The sequence below is a fragment of the Anomaloglossus baeobatrachus genome, chromosome 2, assembly GCF_048569485.1.
Source record: "Anomaloglossus baeobatrachus isolate aAnoBae1 chromosome 2, aAnoBae1.hap1, whole genome shotgun sequence".
NCBI lineage: Eukaryota > Metazoa > Chordata > Amphibia > Anura > Aromobatidae > Anomaloglossus > Anomaloglossus baeobatrachus.
This window is the reverse complement of record NC_134354.1, coordinates 498,851,338-498,876,720: the sequence shown is the minus strand read 5'-3', so window position 1 is coordinate 498,876,720 and position 25,383 is coordinate 498,851,338. Positions and strand designations below refer to the sequence as shown.

The following is a 25,383-nucleotide window of genomic DNA, read 5'->3' as shown; positions in this document are numbered from 1 at the left end:
GCTATGAGCACCTTATTTGCATATAAACATAAAAACATTGTCATGAAAAATATCCAGCAAACTTTTCATCTAAAGGTAAGGCTCCTTGTAGCATGTTCTTAGCGACAAGGACCTACTGAATGCTTACTTTGATACAGATTTCAGAGCTGACCGACTTGCTATTAAAAAGGACCTGTCACTTGCTAAAAATATTGAGTAAAAAACCTAACCTCTCCTGTTTCTGCTTTATTTTCTGTTTTCTGATGTGTCGCTCCATTGCCGAGACAATAACATTTTGTTTCTTTTGTAGAGAAAGTGGTGAAATCTCTTCTTGTAGTGCAACCAGGAGTTTCTTCAATATTTTCTCTAGAGGTGTGAGCTTTAGCCACTCCCTCTTAGATGTTGCCTATAAAAGCTGATATCCGGATATTTTTTTCCACGCTTTCCGTTGGCAGCTGTCGCAGGCGCTACCAAGGTGTGATTGGCAGTATATGGGAGGGAGAAAATGCTGAAGAAACACCCAGTTGGTCTACAGGCATAGATTTCACACACTGCACTCCAAAAGTAACAAATGTGAATAATCTGCAATGCGGCGCAAAACAGAAAAAAGTTGAAGTCATTGGGCTCAGGGATTTTTACGAGGTGTTTGATTCAATTTTTTTGAGCTACCAGACTTGTCCTCCTTAAATAAAAAAAAAATCTCAAAGATCCGGATAACGTCCATATAAATTCTAAGGCCGGCGTCACACAGGACGATATATCATGCGATCGCACCCGCCCCGGTCGTTTGTGCGTCACGGGCAATTTGTTGCCCGTGGCGCACAAAGTCGTTAACCCCCCTCACACGTACTTATCTCCTGGACGACATCGCTGTGGGTGGCAAACATCCTCTTCCTGAAGGGGGAGGGACGTTCGGCGTCAGTGACGTCACACAGCGGCCGCCCAATAGAAGCGGAGGGGCGGAGATGAGCGGGACGTAACATCCCGCCCACCTCCTTCCTTCCTCATTGCCGGCGGCCGCAGGTAAGCTTCAGTTCGTCGTTCCCGAGGTGTCACACAGAGCGACGTGTGCTGCCTTGGGAACGATGAACAACCGACGCGCAGAAGGAGGAACAATTTTATGAAAATGAGCGATGTGTCAACGAGCAACGATAAGGTGAGTATTTTTGCTCGTTAACAGTCGCTTGTAGTTGTCACATGCTACGATATGTCAAACGATGCTGGATGTGCGTCACTAACAACGTGACCCCGACGACATATCGCCCGATATATCGTAGCGTGTGACGCCGGCATAAGACCACATCAACATTTCTGTCCTCCCTTTGGCGGTGTTAAATAGGGATTGTACAACTTTACTGTCTAAACTACTGAATATGAATACGCTATAAAATGTTAAGTTTCAAAAACTTTGTTTTCAAGAACAAAGAACATAGGCATTGGAAAAAAATGTAGAAACATGACTAACATGTGGAACAATATAGGTAAGGTAAATCTGTTTGAAAAGAATCATTTGCCCTGAAATTCATCTCCTCTCCCCCTTTAGTGGAGCTGTCACTGGCCATTATGTAGTTTTCCTTTGTTCTCATTGACGGAGACAATGTTTTCTATTAGTAACCCATCCTGGGCTGTTTCAATTTCCCATTAGGGAAGAACATTACAAGCACATCAGTTTGTGAACCCACTCTATACTCTGTAGCAGGTCTCCAGTTTTCCTCTAGGCTCCAGTGAAAGAGATTGCAGTATGAGACTTCATTAAATGTGGCCTTCTCATTGTACATTGTCACTTGTAATATAGATTGCATGTTTACCACTACTGACATCCCATTCCCAGATACATAAATATGCTGTCAGGTTTCCCAAAGAAGCCTTCCCTAATGCTTCTACCATGGAATGGAGTGATCTCTTCTAACCTCCTTTTGCTTTAATTTAGTGTTTGTTGTGGCATATTCTTTTCTCTTACCTTAAGGGAAATCCATAAAATAATAGTTTTTGGATGGGAAATTGTCTTTTTTCCAGTTCATGGTATTCCTTTTATTTTTTTTCCTCCTGGTATTTAGAATTGTATAGTGTTTTATCATTCTTGAATGGAATGTTTCATCAGAAAATGTCATTTATATTGTATTTATTTTTTCTTTTTAATTATTTGTTGATCATCTATTTTTCAGTTTTTCATACCCCTTTGAAAAAACGTATCATGCGATTTTTCACACTTGTCACTATGCCTTATACTAGATTCATACTTTCTGTTCTGTATAGATGACTTTTCAGCAGTCTCGTTATCTTCAGACTGTTTATACTTCTTAATAGACAAATGTACCTGAATCAGTCTGTTGCAACTAATGTTCTTATTAATAACAAAGTAAATGTCTAATTTTAGACCTAGTGGTCAGTGTGAAAAATGTAAGATTTTTTTAAAAGAATGTTTAAAATGGTTATTTGGCACCGCTTATTTTTTTTGCATGAAAGGTGATTGATACCAATGACCTTGTAATTGACCATTCATGCGAGATATGTGCATGATCTGCATTAGTCAAAAACAGATTTATGTTTTGGCTGTACTTTATCCTATGTCGTAGCTTGGATGAAGTATTTCTTAAAACGAAGGCTCCACTTTTTCAAGACCGAATAGTACAATGCCAGCCTTAATGGGGGGAAGGGGTGTGGAGGGGGTGTTTGAGTCAGACGCTAATGATTCATTTATTGGCGCATGCCTCTAAATTAATTTAGCGCGTCTGCAAAGTAATGTGCGCCACTGTGCACTTTGCCATAAATATTGCTCCAGTCTGGGACTGAAGTAAGATGTTTGATATAAGGTACACCTCAGTTCCTCAAGAATTAGTTGAGCTTGGCGTAACGCACCCGTTCCATCCCCAGCTCCTCATATTTTGGTGTAGCTAGAGGGAATCGCTATGAAAACTTCAAAAGTCGGAAGATTTTTGCACAACGTCGTGTGGCACAAATGGTTTGCTACTTATCAAAGATTTGTAGCAAGAACACTGATTTGGGTAAAATAATTTTATATAATAAAATCAATATCATGTGACTCAAATTGACTATTTTCATAATATTTGTTGGTTCACTTTAGCTTGTGTACATAGTATACAACCTAAAACATGAGTTTAGAAAAACAAGCCTTGGCATAGGAGTCGGTAATTTGGACTGGAACTTGGAAATCTGCTGTTAAATATCTTCATTTTGACTGTGTCCTGCAGATTTGCAATAGTGTCATGCAGCTCAGTTGCAGCAATATAGTGTAAGAATTGGAAAAAATATACACTTTTAGTTGAAGTTCTCTTTGTCTTACCAGATAATACGGCAGATTACAGAAAATCACTTAGCAGAGTTTTCATAACATATTTCATGCTGTGTTTGGACATCGAGCTCATGATGAGATTGCCAAATCTGTCTGACACTCGTCATTGTTCTGTAGCTTGACTGGTTGAAGTCAAGTGGATTTTTGTGTATGTTCTTCTCTTAAATGCTTCACTTGCTGAGTATGAATTCTGTGTGATAAAATTCCAAAATCCACTTCAAGAAAATGAGCTTCGTTTTCAGCTCTTGAATTTAAAGGGAGTGTCCTATTTGGACAAAAATGTCTTCTTTTTTATCCTTCTAAAAAAATGCACATAAAAATCAAAGCTTGAGTTTATTTTCATCGAATCGTTCCCGTTAATTAACAATGATTATTCAATAGAAAAGGAAAAGAGAACCAGTAAGAAAACACAAATGTGACCACTGGCGGCCAGCTGAAGACTGGTCGTAGATAGTGATGAGCGAGTACCAAAAAGCTCGGGTGCTCGAGTCTCGGGCCGAGCATCCCAAGATACTCGTGTACTCGGCCGGAATGTTATCCTATGGGAGACCCGAGTATTTTTATGAAATGACCCCCCGGCAGCATGTAGAAACACTAAAAATGCTCTGCTGCATGGAGGTGACCGGAGCTGCAGCAGACACCGCCGCTCCTGTGAGCTCCACGCAGCAAATGAGTTGAGTAGCGCGATCAGCTGAGCTGTATCTGAGGTTATCCGCGGCCACCGCTGGATCCAGCGGTGGCCGTGAGTTTACCTGACTGACAGCAGCTGATCGCGCTACTCACCTCATTTGCTGCGTGGAGCTCACAGGAGCGGCGGTGTCTGCTGCAGCTCTGGTCACCTCCATGCAGCAGAGCTGGAAGCAACGCTGGAGGTCCGTGGATTACGCCGGACATGGAGGGCTTTTTGGGGCTTAATAAATTGGTTACGAGGGAATTGGTTTGTGTTTTTTATTTCTAATAAAGGATTTTTTCGGGTGTGTGTTTATTTACTGTAATTTACAGATTAATCATGGAGGGTATCTCGTGGAGACGCCTGACATGATTAATCTAGGATTTAGTGGCAGCTATGGGCTGCCATTAACTCCTTATTACCCCGATTTGCCAACGCACCAGGGCAAACCGGGAAGAGCCGGGTACAGTCCAAGAACTGTCGCATCTAATGTATGTGGCAATTCTGGGCGGCTGCTGACTGATATTGTTAGGCTGGGGGGCTCCTCATAACGTGGAGCTCCCCATCCTGAGAATACCAGCCTTCAGCCATATGGCTTTATCTGGCTGGTATTAATATTGAGGGGACCGCACGCCGGTTTCTTTAATTATTTATTTCACTTCACAGTATAAACACGCCCACCGGCTGCTGTGATTGGGTGCAGTGAGACACCTGTCACTCAGTGTGGGGGCGTGTCTCACTGCAACCAATCATAGGCGCCTGTGGGTGGGGAAAGCAGGGAAAACGAGATGGCTGTGTGCAGAGCACAGCGTGCCCGCCGGTATAAAGGCTCGGTCACGCTGAGCGGGCCGGCCAATCACTGCAATTCCACAACTAACAGGGCTGGGGCATTGCAGTGGTCTGTCAGCCAATCTCTGCATGAGGGCTGGCTCTCAAAAGAGCGCCAACATGCAGGGATGAAGACCACGATAACAGCACGAGTATCGTGAAATTACTCGGTACCCGCCGAGTAGCCCGTGTACAGTGATACTCGTGCGAGTACCGAGTAGTGACAAGCGTACTTGCTCATCACTAGTCGTAGACAGTCACACGTCATTGTGTGACCGTGTAATGCAAAGTTGCCCTGAATTCTCCATAGCAGGAGATGCTAACAAAGAAGAAACTCTCCCATCTATCACCTCCTTACACGCTAAAAGAATATAAGGTATAATGTTTTATAAAATGCACTACTAAAGTTAGGGATATTTGGCTATTAGGTGAAATTTATGGAAAACTTAAAAATTCCACGCTACAGTGATATTTTATCATGAAACGTAGGGCATTTATTTAGAAGCATGCCGTGGTGATTTTCTCATCTCCAGCAATTTATTGCACCAAAAGCCAACAACAGTGGTGAGTATACCCCCCAAAAAATGTCAATGTCTCAATAACTTGTCATGTCGAAGTAAACATCAATTATAGCTTGACAACGACTTCTCATGTTGTTCACAAGTGGAGTTATTGTCTGCTGAGGCATGGCATCCCACTCTTCTTGAAGGGCGGCCCTCAAGTCATTAAGATTCTGGGGTACAGAGTTACAAGCTTCATCTGATCCCATAAATTTTCTATGGGATTCAAGTCTGGAGAAAGTGCAGGCCACTCTTATTTCAGGTACCCCAGGCTCCAGCATCTCTTTTCTAATGATGTAACCTTGATGAGCTGGAGCATTGTCATCCATGAAGATGACAATAGGCCTGTGTTGTTCATGCAACTGGACTGGATTCATGATGTTATTCTAGTAGCAGTAGTTTGTCACTGAACGATTCACAAAGTGTTGGGCACTTCTCTATTGACTCGATTAGACACACCTGCCCACACTGTAACGCCACCACCACCACAAAAGGCTCGTTTGGTGACAAAATTGGCTTGATGTATAGTACTCTGATTGACGTCTTCAACATGTTTGTCTGCCATCATCTCTGCTAAGCGTGAATACACTTTAAGCAGTGAACAGCACTGAGGCCCACTGCTCCCTTATCCAACAAGACGATGATGCCTGTGCCTGATGCTGTGGTGAGTACAATTACAGGTAAGCTAGCAAGCAGACCACGCTAATGTAAATGATTTTGAATCGTCTGACATGACACTTGGGTGCCTCTCACCTCCCTTCGTCATTGTGGGATGTGGAGAATAGAAGCCAACTTTTATTTCTTTCTGTGAGTCTTCCAGTCTCTCTGTATCTCTGTTGCAAGCTGCTGATGACACTCTAGGTTCAGTGGCCACTTCCATCTGAGATTGTCCTGCTTGAAGTCTTGCAATGGCTGTTGATCATTTGCTAGGTGTCGGCTTTAGTCCCATGATGTCACACTGTGAATAGCATGATGAGGAGGACTGATGAACTATCAATTCTAATTGAACCTTGAAATTTACTGAGCGATTCATGGATCAAACACCTATTGTGAATTTTGCCATTAAGCTCCTTGTTAGAGAACAGTAAGTTGTGCAAAACATTGAACAGGTGCATTCAAAAGTTTTGAGAAGATCACATGAAGTTCAGCTGAAAAGGTTAAAGGGCCGTACAGCTTCTTAATACTTGGAATCACTAGTGATCTGACCTCTGTGACCCTGATTCACTTGGTTAGAGTTCAGAGGTTTGCTAGGGACATCTATTAGCTATTTCTGTTTCAAATGAAAATGGCAAGTAATTTACCAGTTGTATGAAAACTGACCTACTAGTATATAGAGCAGAAGCACACAACCTGCAGCCCGAGGGTCACTTGTGGCCTACTTTGGCAATCTGTATGCCCCCCAACCAGCTGGTCAAAGTCACGTTTTCCTGTGTCTGATGGCTGTTCACGTCTATTTTTCATGAGATAATAGAAAAGTGGCACATGATACAGAAACCTGGATGTGTAAGTTCTATTAATGCACTGTCTGACCATCTCTGAGACTTCATGTACTGGCAGAATAGGCAACTTTTCACTCTGTGTCACTCTGGAGAGACATAGTGTGTGCAGTGTAGTGGTGGCCATACATTTGTGCAATTCTTTTCATTATAGTTACCGTATTTTTCGCTTTATAAGACGCACCGGAATATAAGACGCACCCCAAACTTAGACATAAAAAAGGTAAAAAAAAGAAAAATGGGGTCCGTCTTATACTCCGGTGTTCTCTTACCGGAGGGGGGCAGCAGTGGTGGTGAAGCGGGGTCACAGGAGGCACAGGTTGTGCTGGCAGGCGCGGCAGGTCAGTGGCAGCGGGGTCCGTGGTTGCAGGTGCCGTGGTTGCAGGCGCGGTGGCAGGATCCGTGGGGTCCGTGGTGGCGGCAGCAGCCGTGGCGTGTGAGCCGTGCAGCAGGCCGGTGCAGTGAGTGTCCGCGGTCCCGGTTCAGTGGTGGCAGCGGCGGCGGCAACTGCTCAGTGGTGGCAGCGGCAGGGACTGCTCAGTGGTGGCAGCGGCAGGGACTGCTCAGTGGTGGCGTGTGTCCGCGGTCCCGGTTCAGTGGTGGCAGCGGCGGCGGCGGCTCAGTGGTGGGAGCGGCGGCAACTGCTCAGTGGTGGCAGCGGCAGGGACTGCTCAGTGGTGGCGTGTGTCCGCGGTCCCGGTTCAGTGGTGGCAGCGGCGGCTCAGTAGTGGGAGCGGCGGCGACGGCTCAGTGGTGGAGTGTGTCCGCGGTCCCGATTCAAGTAATGGCGCCCGGAGCGACGCATGCGCAGATGGAGCTCTCATCCAAGGGCTCCATCTGCGCACGCGCTGACTCCCGGAGCAGCGCGTGCGCAGATGGAGCTCTCATCCAAGAGCTCCACCGGCGCCATCATTTGAAAGTGGGACCGCGGACAACTGGTAAGCTGCACAGCCGCCCGCCCCGCATGCACAGAGTGGCAGCCAGCAGGCTGCCCGCCCACCCCGCGTACAAGCCGCCGGGTACCTGTGCTTGCGTGCGGTGGCAGCCGGGTACCCATGGCTGTGTGCGGGCGGCAGATGGGTGACTGTGTGAGGGCGGCAGCCGAGTACCTGCACGGGCACCCGACTGCCGCTCGCACACAGCACCCGGCTGCCGCCCGCACACAGCCATGGGTACCCGGCTGCCACCGCATGCAAGCACAGGTACCTGGCTGCCGACCCCACACAGCACCCGCTGCCGCCCGTACACAGCCACGGGTACCCGGCTGCCGCTGCATGCAAGTACAGGTACCCGGGCGCTTGCATGCAGCCACAGGCACCCGCCCGATCGCCTCAGACAGGACCCCCCCCCCCGCTACCGCTTTATAAGACGCACCCCCCATTTTCCTCCCAAAATTTGGGGAGGAAAAGTGCGTCTTATAAAGCGAAAAATACGGTATATGAGAGTTATGAAACCCTCGGCTATTTCTGTAAGTCATATTAACTACAATGGAGAATGTCATATACAGAATAGTCTTTTTCTTTTTGGAGTGTGAACAGGGTAAAAGATGACCACCATTTTCCTGATAGTTGGGAGTCAAGGAGGTAGAATGGATACCTACACCTCTGTGGACAGTCGATATAACAGGATCCACCATTCACAACAAATGATGTAACAGCTCTTTGTCCACTCCCTCCACAATGACCTTATTTATATTTGGTATTGGAAAAAGTGACGTTTGAAAGAAAATGCCTATTATTGTCTAAAAAGGATTAAAACCTTTTATCTGTATATAGTAATATGAGAGCTATGAAACTGCTATTCAAGTTGTATTTAAAAGAATTCTACACAGTAAAAAGTGTTTGTAGCTTATGATGGGTGAGCACTACCATACTCTGGTGCTAGGTACCCGTAACGAGTACGGTAGTGATGAGTGAGCACTACCATGCTCAGGTGCTTGGTACTTGTAACAAGTAGTGATGAGCGATCACTACCATGCTCGGGTGCTTGGTACCTGTAACAAGCAGTTGGATGCGCAGATGGGCGTGACTCATGTACTAAGTATAATGGAAGTCAATGGGGAACTCGGGCATTTTTCTGGAAGATCTTCCAGAAAATGCATAAGTTCCCCACTGACTTCCATTATACTCGGTAAATAAGTTGAGCGTGTCCAAATGCACATGGACCAAGCACCCGAGTATAGTAGTGCTTGCTCATCACTACTCGTTACAAGTATCGAGCATGGTAGTGCTCATTCATCACTAGTTGTTACGAGTACTAAGCACCACCCGAGTATGGTAGTGCTCGCTCATCACTACTCGTTCGATGCTTGCATTGTCCGTACTTGTAAGTGCTCACTCATCACTACTCGTAACAAGTACCGAGCACCCGAGCATGGAAGTGCTCGCTCATCACTATTTATAGCATGTTGATGCTGTTTGGAGTGCATTCTTCCCATGTTTGCTAAGATGCACAATAATTGATGTAACAGCTCTTATTCCATAATTACCTTTTCACACACTCATTAGATGCTTCAATGCAAACATCTAGTGCAAAATGTTTAAAATAAAAATTGAAAAAAAAAAACTTTTTTATAAAAACTGATTAAGGCCTCTTTCACATGTCTTTGTCTCCGGTACGTGTTTGGTCCTTTTCCTCACGTACCGGAGACACGGGCACACGTAGACCCATTAAAATCAATGGGTCTGCGCTCACGTGCGCGTTCTGCCATGGACCGTGTGTACGTGTGGCGCATACGTGTGTCCGTGTGCTCCACACGTCAACATGTCCGTTTTTCTCCGGCATCACTGGTGTCACACGGAACGCAAACGGACCACACGGAGGTGTTCCGTGTGACACGCCCCGGAGAAAACACATGTTTAAGAAAAAAAAATACTTTACTCACCTTCTCCAGCCCTCCTGTCTCTGCCGCTGCTGTCACTTGCTTCCGACCGCCGCTCATTGAATATTCACGTCACTGCGGCCGGAAGCTGCAGCTGCGGGGAGTCGGCAGGACCGGAGACCGAAGATCAGCACCACGGACAGCGATGCCAAGGAAAGGTAAGCAGAAAGTTCCCATTCTCCGTGTGTTATCACGGATAACACACGGAGAACACACGTAAGCCATAAACACGGCTCACGGAGGGCAAAACGCACCTCTGACACGTCCGTGAGAAAATGTGCGTGGTTTTTCACAAACGTGTGAAAGAGGCCTAAAACAGTGGATGTTTTCTTGGTGACACATTCCATCTAAGGGTGCGTACTTTATCATGAATCTAAATATACAAATGGGGTAGAAACCTTCTTATAGCTTTATCATTGTTTACGATAAATGAAGCATAGGTTATTCCCGGATGAATAATGGGTACTGTATTATGTCATAGTCAGGGCATTCCTGCTGACATGGCAGATAAATCCAGTTTACTTATAATCTCGCCCCAGTCAAACATCTGGAGTAAACCGTGGATTGTAATGCATGTAGGAAACCTCAAACTGAAGCTGTGGAGCTGCAGCTCCTGGAAGTAGATGTCTGTGTCCTGCAGTTACTGTGTTTGTTTAGGAAGCTGCTTATTCTGGTTATTTAGATCTGTCCTTGTCCGTATGGAGAGCCCTCATCTTCTAGAAATCATGGTAGTAATCTGATAAACGCCAACTCCATGACTGATCATTCTTCTTGGGTGTTGTATGTGTCACACCTTGGGTAGATCCATAGAGGATCATTTTTGTGACCACTTTTCAATTGTATGCCCGTTTTTCCTTTCTTATATGTCTGGAATGTTCAGGAGAGGATATTCTGAAATTAATTAGTGCCTTATACATTCAGCATGTAATGAAATGAAGGTGGAACTTTTTGATCGTTCTTCTTCACCAGGTTGCCCCATCACATTTGTGCTCTTTTTGGCATTATCTTGCTTGTTCTATGAAATACTCCTTGCTGACTAAAGGGAACAATTCGATGGAAAGGAACTGTCAGGCATTGATTTTTATGTGCATTTTTTTCCTCTCCGTCTATTTATAAGGATAAATAATGAAAACCGGAAAGCAGCCACTCTTTATTTTCCTTAAGGGAATATAGGACAATCCGGAACATGCTGATTGCAGTATTGTATAGTGCAGCTGAATGAGAAAAGCTCCTGTTTGTTTGTTTGGCATATTGCGTGGTCCCTTGACAGATCATGTTAGCCCTTGGAGAACAGTAATGCTCTCCGCTCAACCCCCAACTCTTTGCAAAGCAGCACTGTAAATGTCATCAAAACAGCTCTACCTCTGCTTCGACTTCACTCAGGGTTTATGTGCCCTGTTTGTATGGCAGAACAAACGAATGTGACCAGTTTTCAAAAGCAAATATAGGCAGCAGATTTTTCAGCTAGGTGTTTGCCCGCAGGGAAATGAAAAGCTGAAAGCAAACCTCTGCTCTGTGTAAGGAACAATTACTTTAAGGTTACCAGGCTGCAATGGCAATGCCCGCTTTCCAGATTTCATACTCTGCATAGGGACCGCTTCTACCCAGCAGAGATGAGATTTATTTATTTTTTTGGGTACAGTCCTAGAATATGAATTGTATTCTATATTTAAAGGAGGTATTAGTATTGTTAGCCAGCCTGTGCACGCTCCACGGAGCTGCCTCGGAAATATAGATTTTTGTAACATTTGCTCTCAATGACTTTTTGATGATTTCAGCTAGTCTTTCTTTAGATCTCAGTAACCTTATTTTACACATTAGCTCAACTCCAGTGCATGAGCAAATAAGAGAATAGAAATTGCTGGTATAGGAGGGGGCTCCACTGCTGTACTACGATATTTAACTTCTCTTGTACTGGTGCTGAAAATGAATGAAGTCAACGGGAAATCCTGCAACTAAAGCAGTTTTAACAGAGCATGCACTAAAAACCACACTGTGTAAATGAGGATAATTAACGGCGCTACCCCAGGAATAGAAAGAAAACATCTAAGGAGTAAGGCACACCATTATTATAACCTGATCAGTTCACAAATCCCATTCTCCAGTAGCCCTTTCTGCCCTTTCAGCCACTTTGCTCACCTTTTTGCTGCTCTGTAGACAGCCTGACTTCCTCCTTACATACAATCTTGACTTACAGAGGTGATTCACCTGTTTTCCTTTCAGGCCACATCGATATTATGTAGAGAAACAAGGCTTCTCTCAAATACCTTGTGATGCCAATAGTGCTCGTGAGTGGCGCTATTGCGATCCATTCACCCCCTCTGTGCAAACCCCGGGCTCCGTTACCTCTGGTTCACCCCTTTTCATTACTGGCCCCATCGATATTCTGTGGAGAAACAAGGTTTCTCTCAAATAACTTGTGTTGTCAATACTGCCTGTGAGTGGCGCTATTGCGATCCGCTCACCCCCTTCACGTGACCTCTGATGTCCGGTGATGTCACGTCAACGGAGGCCGGCCGCAATGTTCCTGAGTGACTGGGCTGTGGTCGTCGTTTCACCACTCATCATAGTCCAGCGTCTTTCCTGCTTGCAGTGCTCTGCAGCGAAGGAGAAAGAAGGGAGATGCTGGGGTGTGACGAGCAATGAAACGCCACCAACAGCCCAGTCACTCAGGAAGACTGCGGCCCGCCTCAGTTGACATGACATTACCGGACATCAGAGATCACGGAGCCCAGGGGTCACGTGGAGGGGGTGAGCGGATCGCAATAGCGCCACTTACAGGCAGTATTGACAACACAAGTTATTTGAGAGAAACCTTCTTTCTCAACAGAATATCGATGTGGCCAGTAATGAAAAGGGGTAAACCACCCTTTTAACAATAGATATATGAATCAATCTATCTGTGTCTCTCATATCCACGAGTTACATTTTCTACACATGTTCTATTTCTCCTCTCCGCCTTTTCCTGCATGACTGACGCTCTATATGCTGTGTGACTTCAGGATAGAAGCCATCAGTCAAGCAAGAGGAGAATGGGTGGGGAATAGAGCTGGAGTGACAGAGGCTTCAGATCTACAAATAGCTCTTCAGCCTCATTTACGTACCAATTCAAACTTTGATTGCAAGTAATGGAAGAAGGCACTGGCCATATAAATATATTTTTGGACTTGTGTTTGAAAAAGCAACATCAACAGTAAATAGCTGGGGGTGTGAAATCCTGCTGACAAATTCACTTAAAGGCTCTGTGCGCACTAGTGCGTTTACCCGCGGATCTCCCCGCGGATTTGCCGCGGAAATTTCTTGAGAAATGTCTGCAATCTTTGTGCAGACATTTCCCAGCAAATTCTATGAGAAAAAAAAATAGCTGTGCGCACGCTGCGGATTTTTCTCAAGAAATTTCCTTGAGAAGAATTTCTCGAGAAAATTTCTTGAGAAAATGAGCATGTCAATTCTTTTCCGCAGGTACCCTGCGGATTTCGGCAGTACAGCCTGCAAAATCCGCAGGGAACCAACCGCGGGAAAATCGCGGCAAATCCGCATGCGGATTTGGTGCGGATTTTTTCCGGCGGTCCGGAAATCTTTCACTCCCAGAAGTTTCTCAAGAAATTTTCTTGAGAAACTTCACATTTCTAGTGCGCACATAGCCTAAGGGTTCGCTCACATTGGCGTATAAAAAAAAATCAGTCCCATTCTCATCCAGAAAATTGGGAAGAAAGAAATCCGTTTGCACTTGCATTACATACAGAATACCAATCTGAGTGTCCGTTTTTTTTTTTTTCTTGCCTAGCATTCGTATGCCATCCGTATACAATGTGTATTTTTCTTCTCGGCAGCTATTATTCTACAGGATCATTTACAATGTTCTATGCAACAAAGTGATAATGTTTCCTTAAAAAACGGATGCCACTGGGGTGGTCCATGTTGCATCCATTTGCTTGGGGTTTTTTTGGTTTGTTTCTTTTTCCTTCTCACCTTTTGACTTGTCTCATCCAATTTACGTGTCCACTTGCAGCATGCAAGATCTGCACTGCCTCATTGAATAACATTGGTCCAACTGCAATACCTTTTTTTTTTTCTTGCATTGCATTCGTCCGAGTTATACACAAGTATAAACAATCCTTAAAACTGCCTTTGTAAACCAGCCAACTGTGATAGATTAGCCGAAATGCTGCATGTGAATAGTCATACACATTGAGCTAGCACTCCATTCACACCAGGTATACGTTGCATATTATGCCAGTTACCCTAGAGAAGTTTACAACTTGTGCCGTCCTGCCCCTAGACACAAGTGAGCTTAGCAGATATTCTTCTCTGGAATCAATGCCCTTTTCCCTCCATGACCTTGACCAATCATAAGCAGGAGGCATCATGCAAAAGAAAAAAAAAAAAAACTGGTATCCGGAGACTGTGTGTGGTATGGTAACACATGATGACACACCGCTCTGCTTTCCTCACTGATCTCAATGCTGGCACTTAAAGTGATTACAAGAGGGAAATGAGGCGAGGCAGAGCTGTGTGTAACTACAAACACCTTCTGCATCTGCAGCTCCCAACTCACAGTAATATTAGGAGTAGAGCTGGGTTCTAAAGGGCACTTTACACACAGCGACATAGTTAGCGATGTCGCTGGTGAAAGCACCCGCCCCCGTCGGTTGTGCGTCACGGGCAAATCGCTGCCCGTGGCGCACAACATCGCTAGGAACGGTCACACGCACTTACCTGCCTAGCGACGTCGCTGTGGCCGGTGAACCACCTCCTTTCTAAGGGGGCGGTTCGTGCGGCGTCACAGCGACGTCACTAAGCGGCAGCCCAATAGAAGCGGAGGGGAGGAAATGAGCGGGCGGAACATCCCGCCCACCTCCTTCCTCCCTCATTGTCAGCGGCAGCAGATACGGTGATGTTCCTCGTTCCTGCGGTGTTACACATAGCGATGTGTGCTGCCGCAGGAATGACCAGCATCCTGCAACACCAACTATAATTGGGATTAGAACGACACGTCAACGATCAGGTTTTGATAGTTAACGGTCGTTCGTGCGTTTCACATGCAACAACGTCGCTAACAAGGCTGGATGTGCGTCACGAATTCCGTGACCCCAACGACCTTTCGTTAGCGATGTTGCATTTTAAGCGGCCTTTAGAGCCACTTCTTCATCTGCAGCTTTCATCACACAGCACTGTCAGCTCTGCTGTACTCTCCCCATCTCCACAGTGACTGCCATGGGATGAGAGCTGCAGAAGGTGTAATGACGCATTTCTCTAGTCTTCTCCCCTCCCAGTGTGTCATTACATGTCTCACTCAGAGAAAGCCTGTTCTCACTCTCTCTGGGAGCATGTCCTTTGCCACGACCTGCATGATGCCTTCTACTTCTGGTTGTACAATGTCATGCAGGGGAAAAAAGTCAATGGCTGCAGAGACAAATCTCTGCTTATGACCCCCTTTGTCTTGTAGATTGTTATTCCATGATTTACCTAGTTTGATATGCTCAAACTGGTGAAAGGTCCTCTAATAGCTGCAAAGTAAATGAGCAACACACAAAAAAGTCATGAATGCCCTTGACCAAACTGGAGCCACATTGCATTAAATCTTCAGACATTTCCTGGTGATCAAGAATAATCTGCGAGTGCTAATCACCACCGGGCTTATCTCTTTGACTGTGCAGACTACACAGATATGTTGGATCAGCCTTCCATCTTTATGACAATTAACAAATTAACATTGATTATAGGCTGGAATATAAATCAGATATATAGTTTTAGTGACTTGAAGCTCTCTGTGTGCCTTTTTCTGTCTCCCTAATTTATGCTGATTACCACAAGGCAGCCTGATGCTTTTAACTGCTCATTCTAATTCTAGTTGTTACATGCAGTGCACTATTCAATGCCGAATGCATCTTTTCCTATTAAAAAATGCATATTAATCAGCAGCTCCATTAATGTACTGGAATATTGATTCTTAAGGAATCAGAGTCTCTGTAGATAAACATCCCTCTAATGAGTAGTTCACTGTTTCTGGAAATGTATATGCGGACCTATTTTTATATTGTAACAATTTATCTCCTGTTCACATATTCTAGAATAATATGGTTAATTTGCATTAAATTATTGGGCTTAGTCTTTGTGTGAGAGAACAAGAAAAAAATACTCATTTATAGTCATTACAATCAAGACTGTTTCATCTGCTATCTAACTAATTTGTTTAGCATTCATAAAAAAAATCACTATATCTTATAAAAAATGCTGTGTAGCCGACTTTCAGCTGGTGCTAGGGGGTTAGGTTGTGTTGTATCTGATGTAACATTTATGCGTACAGTGCTCTTGGTGTTTCCTGGTTGTAAAACAAGACTGTTTAGTTACTACAGTTGGTCTCTTCTAGAGAGAATCTGTTTTTTGCTATGCAATCTGAGAGCAGTATGATGTAGGGACAGAGTGCCTGATTTCAGTGATGTCACAAAATGCTGAGCAATGTATTACCCCGCCCACAGCCCTGATTGACAGCTTCCGGTTTACATTGTCAGCAAACTGCAAATCAGTGCTAGGGGAGTGGTTCCACAGATTAGCTGGACTACCTGGCTCATGACACGTAGTCCTCTACTGATAATCTCCTGCTAAATTAAACACTGATTGAAACTACAGCACATAGTCTAGTAAGTCACACATCCCTGGAATACATACAGTTTTTGTTTTTTTTATTTTTTATTTTTTTTTTATAAATCTGTGTACGTATTGATATACTCACCTACTGCTACTTTCTCCAAGATCCAGAAAAGCTCTGCTCTTCGTCTTAGTGACATAACTGCTTATCAGACTCTACTGTGCTCTATGTAACTTAGAAGTGGCTTTTACAATGTAAGCCTATGAAGTGTCAGAATGAGTCTCCAGATCATTATATTACGGTAGCACATAGAGTGATCCAGTATAGTCTAAGGGTGACATCACTCAGAAGAACAGCGCTGTATTCTGGAGAAGACTGCAGTAGGTATATCTGTACATATACACTATATTACATACATATATACAGATTTAGTAAGAAAAATCTTCATAGGAGTGCTTTATTTAAATGGGACTATGTGTTCAATGTGACAGGTTCTCTTTTAAAGGTGTTGTCCACTAGTTGGACAACCCCTTCTCATTCCCCATGTGCACCCCCATAAAAATAAAGACAAGCTTACACTTTTCCCCGGTGCCTGGGGTGCCACAACTTTCATTCCTGGAGCCCACTTGATGTTGACACGTGAGCCCCATGCCCTGTTAGCGTCGGATTCCTTCTCCCCACCTTCGAACGTTTACGTTATTAACCGAAAGTGAGTTGCGACTGCAGCGCTCACTTCCTCTTAATTACTTTGACGTCCAAAGGCGAGGCGAAGGAACCTGGCGCTAATTGGGCGCAGGACTCGCGTTTCAACATCAAGTGGGCTCCGGGAACACAAGATGTGGCACCCCAGGCATCGGGGGAGTGTGTAAGCTTTTCTTTATTTTTATGGGGGTGCACATGGGAAGTGAGAAGGGGATATCCAAGTAGTGGACAGCATCTTTTAAAGAGAACCTGTCACAATGAACTTATACTTAAATCCTGACAAAATCCACAACATATGCACATGGTTTACAATCCTATGCAGGCCATCATATTTTGACTTTCTACCCTCCTCAAGTTGAATACAGCTTATAACATGGCACTCATTGAGGTCATGTGGTCCCACTTTATAGCTGAGTAACTCTGTTGTCATATAGAGCATACAAAGGGTTATTTTTCTGTTAGTTTCATACTGATTGGAACAGAGGATAAATTCAGGTTATGCTCCATCAGATGCCAAATAAGAGGATTGCTTATAGCCTAGAATACCTCTAACCACACAGTGGTACATGGAGCGCTGATGGCTCCACAGCATGGTACAACAATAACATTGTGACACAAGGTGCTATAGAATGGTTTCACTTTTGTTGGGCGGCCGGTGGCTCAGTGGTTAGCACTGCAGCACTGGGGTCTTCGGTTCAAATCCCACCAAGGACAACATCTGCAAGGAGTTTGTATGTTCTCCCCGTGTTTGTGTGGGTTTCCTCCAGGTACTCCGGTTTTCTCCCACACTCCAAAGACATACTCATAGGCATTTTAGATTGTGAGCCCCAATGGGCACAGTGTTGCCATTGTATGTAAAGCGCTGTGGAATCAATAGCGCTATATAAATTAATAAATATATTATATATGTTGCAATTTTGATGTTTTGCGCTTTTTTTCCCCCCCAGATTCCACTAGAATATTTTACTTGTATTAAAAAACTTCTTAATATTTCATAGTTTCATAGTTTGTTTTATTTTTTAGGTTGAAGGTAGACCTAAGTCTATAGAGTTCAACCTATAGCCTAACATGTTGATTTAAAGGATGGCAAAAGCCCATGAGGGAGGTGCAAGTTGCCCCAAATTATAGGAAAAATTCCTTCCCGACTCCACATACAGCAGAGTAGTTGCCTGAATTAACGCTCCATGACAAATTCTAGTACCCATAACGTATAATATATTTATCAGAAAACCCTCCAGGCCCTCCTTGTAGTGAATCAACCCTTGTTTGTCAGCTAGAGGGCATGAACAAGTCATTATGCCTTGGCCGGGGTATTAGATGGATGGCTGGTGATAAATATTTGCCCTTGCCGATGAGAAGTCTGGCTTCCGCTATTTCTTAGCCCATTATGATATGTGGAATAAGTGGGATAGAAGTGATGGGTTAGGGGATGAATGGGGTTAGACTGTCACTGATTAGCTCCTTAATCTTGTCTACCTTTTCTGTAGATCTCATTTCTATTTATAACGCAGACATATTACTCCACACCCGGTGAGAATTCATTCATTCACGTGTGCCTGCCCCATGGGATGTAACTAATTTCCTTAACACCAACACGTTGACACACACGAGGCTGACTTTCATAGGAAGACAATTAACCTACCAGTGTGTTTTCCTTGGAATGATAGCTGGGGTATATATAGGTGAATGCAATTTCTGAATTGGGTCATTCCAGGTCATTGTTCATTGCTGAAGACTGAATAATAAAAATTGAAATGATAGAGCAATATCTAACTCCAGCGTTTTTTTACGTTCCTTTAGCCAATTATATATGAGAAGTTGACAAAAATAAATGTTTCTGCTTATTTCTTGCCGTTTGTGTGTATCTTGCAGACTATAGAAAAGCGTATTCTTTGATCTCATATTCACGTCTCAGACTAAAGCTTGATCACTGGAAGAAATCTGCTCAGAATAACGTTTTTACAGCAATCCCATGGTCACATTATCTTAATTGTTAGGTTTTCACCAGGCTTTCTTGCAGCTTTTAATATTCCAATATTGCTCCCATAGTGGGGATTCTGCCTTTTCTAAATTACTTGAATGTTTCCTGCTTTCATGTTTACAGTATATCTTGTGTTTGATCTTTTAGGCGAACAATAAACCAGAAATTGAGGCGGCTTTGTTTCTGGATTGGATGAGGCTGGAGCCGCAGTCCATGGTTTGGCTACCGGTGCTTCACAGAGTCGCGGCTGCTGAAACTGCCAAACACCAAGCCAAGTGTAATATCTGTAAAGAATGTCCAATTATCGGTTTCAGGTAAGATGTCTTTGTATGAAGCAGATCTAGCTAGCGTTTTTACACAGCAGGATTACAAAGTGTTAGAAGTATATAAAAATAGCTGAGCACAGCTTTAGGAAAACACAAAAAGCCAAAGCATTGTCAGGAAAACTTGAAAACTTCCCTAGAGCCCGAAAATCTTATGTAAATTCGGATATTGCTACAGATAAGGCTATATTCACACATCAGTTTTTTGGCATCAGGCACAATCCGGCGTGTGCCTAATGCAACGGATCCGGTGCAGAATATGCAAAAATGGATGCGCCTGATCCTTTTTTTTTTTTTTCTTTATGGATCTGGTATACCTGATCCGGCGCATCCGTTTTTGCATCCGTTTTGTCTGTTTTTTGTTGCTGGATCCGTTTTTTTTTCAATAAATTGGAGCATGCTCAGTTTAAAAAACGGATCCGGCGTCCGCATCAGTTTTTTTGTCGCATCGCGCCGGATTCGGCGTCCATAGGCATCCATTGTAAATCACGCCGGATCCGGCACGATGCGTTTTTTTTCAGAGACCAAAAACGTTCAATGAGCCATTCCATCCGGCCTCCACATTGAGTAATTACGCCACATCCGTCAAAAGTTGGATGCAACGCAAGGCCATCAGGCACAATCCGGCACTAATACAAATCAATGGAGATAAAACTGATCCGGCGCCAAATCAGTTTTATCCGGGGTTTTTTCCGTATTGTGCCTTGTGTGAACGTAGCCTGACCCATCACCAGTCTGCTCTTGATGGCTGATTGTTTTGTTTTCCTTAATATGAAAGGTTTTTTTTATTGTCTAGCTACTAAATTTAACAAAAAAAAAGTATAGTTACCCTTTAGGCTAAGTTTTCATAGCGTTTTTACTGAGTTTTTTTATTTTGCATATTTTATGCAGCATTTCTGCCTCTTATTTTATTTATTAATTTTTTAAAACCTGCATTTGACTTTTGGTTTGTCATGTTTTAAATATAGCTGCTTTGCTGTTGATACTTCTTAGCGTTTGGCTTCACAAAAATGTTATTGATAGTCATGTGTGGATTACATATGTTTTTAGTGAGTTTCCGCAGCAGAAATGCACTAAAAAGGCTTTTTACCTGTGGATTTTCCGCATCTAAAGTAATTCTATGGGGAAAATCTGCTCATAAAACTCTGCGTACCTTCAGCAGATATAAACGTTGTGGATTTTAAAAACATCATGCAGGTCAGTTTTATGCTGTTTTATTTTTTTTTCTTTAATTTCTATAAGTGTACATGCCCACGATCCGGAGACACTGCGTTCTAGACGTAGTGTCATTCCTCCTGCAGGGACGCCAGTGTTCTCCTCAACAGAATGCAGCGCTCACGATCAGGGATCTAGGCTCTGCACACCTCCTCTTGTCTTCTCCCCGCTGAGAACACTCTTGTCTCCACAAACATACATTTTCCTGCTGTGGCTTGGAAAGCTGCTCCCCATGTCTGTTTATGCAGCAGAAAAAAAACAGGCACAGTGGGCATGGGATTTCTCTAAATCCCATCCTCTGTGCTTGTACTGTACAATTCAGCTTTTTGGATGCAGCGAACACACTCTGCAACCAAAACGCTGCTAACACTGATCGTGGAAACATGCCCTATGTCCCATCCACTTTGCTGGAATTTCAAGATACTGTGTTTTTTATGCAGTAAAAATATACATCCTCATTGTTGAACCTTAACCTTAAAGGGAATCTGTCACCAGGTGTTTGCCACCTAATCTGAGAATAGCATACTGTAGAGGCAGAGATCCTGATTCCTGCACTGTCACTTACTGGGCTGCTTAGTGTAGTTTTGATAATTACTGCTGATTAATCAGTGATTTTATCGTTAGAGGACTGTTTGGCCTGCTGTCAGGTAGTCCAGCATATTCATGAGCTCTGTATAACTGCTAGATCTACAGCAGAGAAAACAGATTTTATCAAAATGAAAGAAAACAGCCCAGTAAGTGACACATCGCTGGAATCAGGATTTTTGTTTCTACGTTATGCTGCTCTCAGGGGTGCAAAAACCTGGTGACAGATTCCCTTTAAGGCCCTGTGCGCACTAGAAAATGGAATTTTCTTAAGAAAATTCAGCACCCTCTGAAGGATTACCGCACCTGTAGTAAAATAACGCACCCGGAAACCGCGTGCGGTGTACCGCGGTTATGGTGTGGTTTTGCCACGTTATTGCCGCAAATTTCTTGCAGGTTGTTCCCTACCTTTTCTTTTTCGCTCTATTGGGAGACCCAGACAATTGGGTGTATAGGCTATGCCTCCGGAGGCAGCACAAAGTATTACACTCAAAAGTGTTAAGCCCCTCCCCTTCTGCCTATACACCCCCCGTGCTCCCACGGGCTCCTCAGTTTTTTTGCTTTGTGCGAAGGAGGCAGACATGCAAGCACAGCTCCACAGATTAGTCAGCAGCAGCTGCTGACTAGGTCGGATGGAAGAAAAGTGGGCCCATATATGCTCCCTTCTCACCCCACTTTTGTCGGCGGTGTTGTTAAGGTTGAGGTATCCATTGCGGGTACGGAGGCTGGAGCCCACATGCTGCTTTCCTTCCCCATCCCCCTTAGGGCTCTGGGTGAAGTGGGATCTTATCGGTCTCCAGGCACTGAGACCGGGCTTCATCCACAACTCCTGTGGAGCCTGATGGATAGGAGCCGATACCGTTCAGGGACATGGCCCTGCATCTTAAAGGTACTCTGTATCCCTATGGGGACCGCGCACGGCATCACCTCAGCTTTGCTGGGTGTGCTAGTGCACCGGGGACCGCGGCGCTGACCGGGTCTATATGTGCCATTCCACACTCAGCGTCGCTGAGTGTGTTTATATGTAAGGGCTACCGCACTGACCGCCGTTGCCACGGGACACTGCGGCGCGGCTGGGACTTGTAGTTCGCCGGGGACTTTCACGCGACCGCGCTTTTACGGCGGCCGCGTTTATTACTACAGTCCCCGGCTTCATTGCGGCCTAGTTTCCCTTTTTCTCTCCCGCCCTCAGCCCTGACAGGCAGGGGAAGGGCGGGACGCTGCACGGAGCGAGCAGCAATGAGGGCTGGAGTATGATTTACATGCTCCACTCCCCTCACTATGCACAGTGTGAACGCCCGTTTCGCGCTCTTTCCAGGCCACGCCCACAGCTTCCTCAGCTCGTCAGGACGCCGCAGCCATTCCTGTCAGCTCCACCGACGCTGCAGAGAGGGACATATTCATGGGAGACCCAGACACGGTCTCTGGTGGCCTCACAACCGCTTAGGCGGCTGGTAAGCAGCACATGTGGTGCTAGCCCCATGGTGCTGTATTGTATTGGTACATTATTGTGTACTGTATATAATTTACACTGTATGAGCACAGTTCTTTCTGGCTATATACCCTATTGTGTTACTCAGGGAAAACTATAGCATGGCGCCCACAAAAGGCAGGGGTGCCAAAACACAGGCTTATTATGTTGCCTGCGCCGCATGTAAGACCCAGCTACCGGCAGGTTCCACTGACCCTCATTGTGTACAGTGTTCGACCCCTGTGACACTTCCTCAGCCGGATCCTCTGCTTAAGAGGGGCCCAGGGGGAGCCACCTGTTGACAATGTCCAGGTGACGGGGACTGAGTTTGCAGCCTTTAAGGATCAACTCTCTGAGACTATGGCTAAGATACTAGTAGCCTTGCAGTCCAGACCGGTATCTCAGCAAAGGGACTCTGTTGAATCATTGTTCCCTGACCCCCCTCAGTTGAACCAACAATGTCCTCACGGGGTATCTCATACATCCCAGACGGAGGGTTCGGACTTAGAACCTAGCCCCAGATCGTCTAAGCGGGCCCGCTTAGAATTTCCCTCGACATCATATTGTTTAGGGTCTCAGCGGGGGGATTCTCTGGTTGATGATGCGGAGACAGCTGATCAGGATTCTGATCCTGGGAGCGCTCTCAATCTTAATTCTCCAGACGGGGACGCCATAGTGAATGATCTTATTGCATCCATTCATCAGTTGCTGGATATTCTTCCCTCAGCCCCTCCGGCAGAGGAGTCAGATTCTCAGCAGGAGAAATTTCGCTTCAGGTTCCCCAAGCGTACACAGAGTATGTTTCTAGACCACTCTTGATTTCAGAGAGGCAATCCACCATGCTTGTCCGGATAAGCGTTTCTCTAAGCGCCTTAAGGATACACGTTATCCTTTTCCCCCGGAAGTGGTTAAAGGTTGGATTCAGTGTCCCAAAGTGGATCCTCCAATCTCCAGACTGGCGGCTAGATCCATACTTGCAGTGGAAGATGGGGCCTCGCTTAAAGATGCCACTGACAGGCAGATGGAGCTCTGGATGAAATCCATCTATGAAGCTATCGGAGCTTCTTTTGCCCCAGCTTTCGCAGCCGTAGGGGCGCTACAAGCTATATCAGCAGGTCAAGCGAAAATTGAAGCGGCCGCGCCACAAGTGGCTTCCATTACCTCCAAGACCTCGGCAATTGCGTCTTACGCTATGAATGCTGTCCTGGACTCGGTGAGCCGTACGGCAGTTGCGACCGCCAATTCGGTAGTAGTCCGCAGGGCCTTGTGGCTACGGGAGTGGAAGGCAGATTCCGCTTCCAAAAAGCGTTTAACCGGTTTGCCAATTTCTGGCGACAGGCTCTTTGGCGAGCGCCTGGATGAAATCATCAAACAATCCAAGGGAAAGGATACATCCTTACCCCAGCCCAAGCAGAACCTCTCCCAACAGAGGAGAGGGCAGTCGAGGTTTCGGTCCTTTCGGGGCGCGGGCAGGTCCCAATTCTCCTCGTCCAAAAGGTCTCAGAAAGAACAAAGGAACTCTGATGCATGGCGGTCTAAGTCACGTCCTAAAAAGGCCATTGGGAGCACCGCTAACAAAGCGGCTGCCTCATGACTTTCTACCTCCTCTAGTAGCATCCTCGGTCGGTGGCAGACTCTCCCGCTTTTGCGACACCTGGCTGCCACAAATAAAAGACCGCTGGGTGAGAGACATTCTCTCTCACGGTTACAAGATAGAGTTCATCTCTCGTCCCCCGACTCGATTCTTCCGGTCCTCTCCGCCTCCCGAGCGAGCCGAGGCTCTTCGGCAGGCGCTGGGCACCCTGAAGGCAGAAGGAGTGGTGGTCCCTGTTCCTCTTCAGCAACAGGGCCACGGTTTTTACTCCAACTTGTTTGTGGTCCCAAAGAAGGACGGGTCCTTCCGTCCTGTCCTGGACCTGAAACTTCTCAACAAACACGTAAAGACCAGGCGGTTCCGGATGGAATCCCTCCGTTCCGTCATCGCCTCAATGTCCCAGGGAGATTTCCTTGCATCGATCGATATCAAGGATGCTTATCTCCACGTTCCGATTGCCCCAGAGCACCAACGCTTCTTGCGCTTCGCCATGGAAAACGAACACCTGCAGTTCGTGGCACTACCATTCGGCCTGGCAACAGCCCCACGGGTTTTCACCAAGGTTATGGCTACTGTAGTAGCGGTCCTCCATTCTCAGGGTCATTCTGTGATCCCGTACTTGGACGATCTGTTGATCAAGGCACCCTCTCAAGAGGCATGCCAACACAGCCTCGACGTTACCCTGGAGACTCTCCAGAGTTTCGGGTGGATCATCAATTTTCCAAAGTCAAATCTGACACCGGCCCAATCGCTGACGTACCTTGGCATGGAGTTTCATACCCTCTCAGCGATAGTGAAGCTTCCGCTGATCAAACAGCAGTCACTACAGAAAGGGGTACAGTCTCTCATTCAAGGCCAGTCACACCCCTTGAGGCGCCTCATGCACTTCTTGGGGAAGATGGTGGCAGCAATGGAGGCAGTTCCTTTCGCGCAGTTTCACCTGCGTCCCCTTCAATGGGACATCCTACGCAAATGGGACAGGAAGCCGACGTCCCTCGACAGGAACGTCTCCCTCTCTCAGGCGACCAAAGCCTCCCTTCGGTGGTGGCTTCTTCCCACTTCATTATCGAAGGGGAAATCCTTCCTTCCCCCATCCTGGGAAGTAGTTACGACAGACGCGAGTCTGTCAGGATGGGGAGCGGTTTTTCTCCACCACAGGACTCAGGGTACGTGGACCCGGCAAGAGTCCTCGC

The 25,383-nt window shown here is 45.5% G+C and overlaps 1 protein-coding gene across 11 annotated transcripts in view; it reads left to right on the top strand.

The window, feature by feature from the left end:
- DMD (dystrophin) overlaps nt 1–25,383 on the top strand; it is a 4,177,531-nt gene that overhangs the window by 4,074,373 nt on the left and 77,775 nt on the right. For all 11 annotated transcript variants that reach the window (XM_075336500.1, XM_075336497.1, XM_075336505.1 and 8 more), the window contains one exon: nt 19,150–19,316. In XM_075336500.1, coding sequence (XP_075192615.1) covers nt 19,150–19,316 — 167 coding nt within the window. The remainder of the gene's footprint in view (nt 1–19,149; nt 19,317–25,383) is intronic.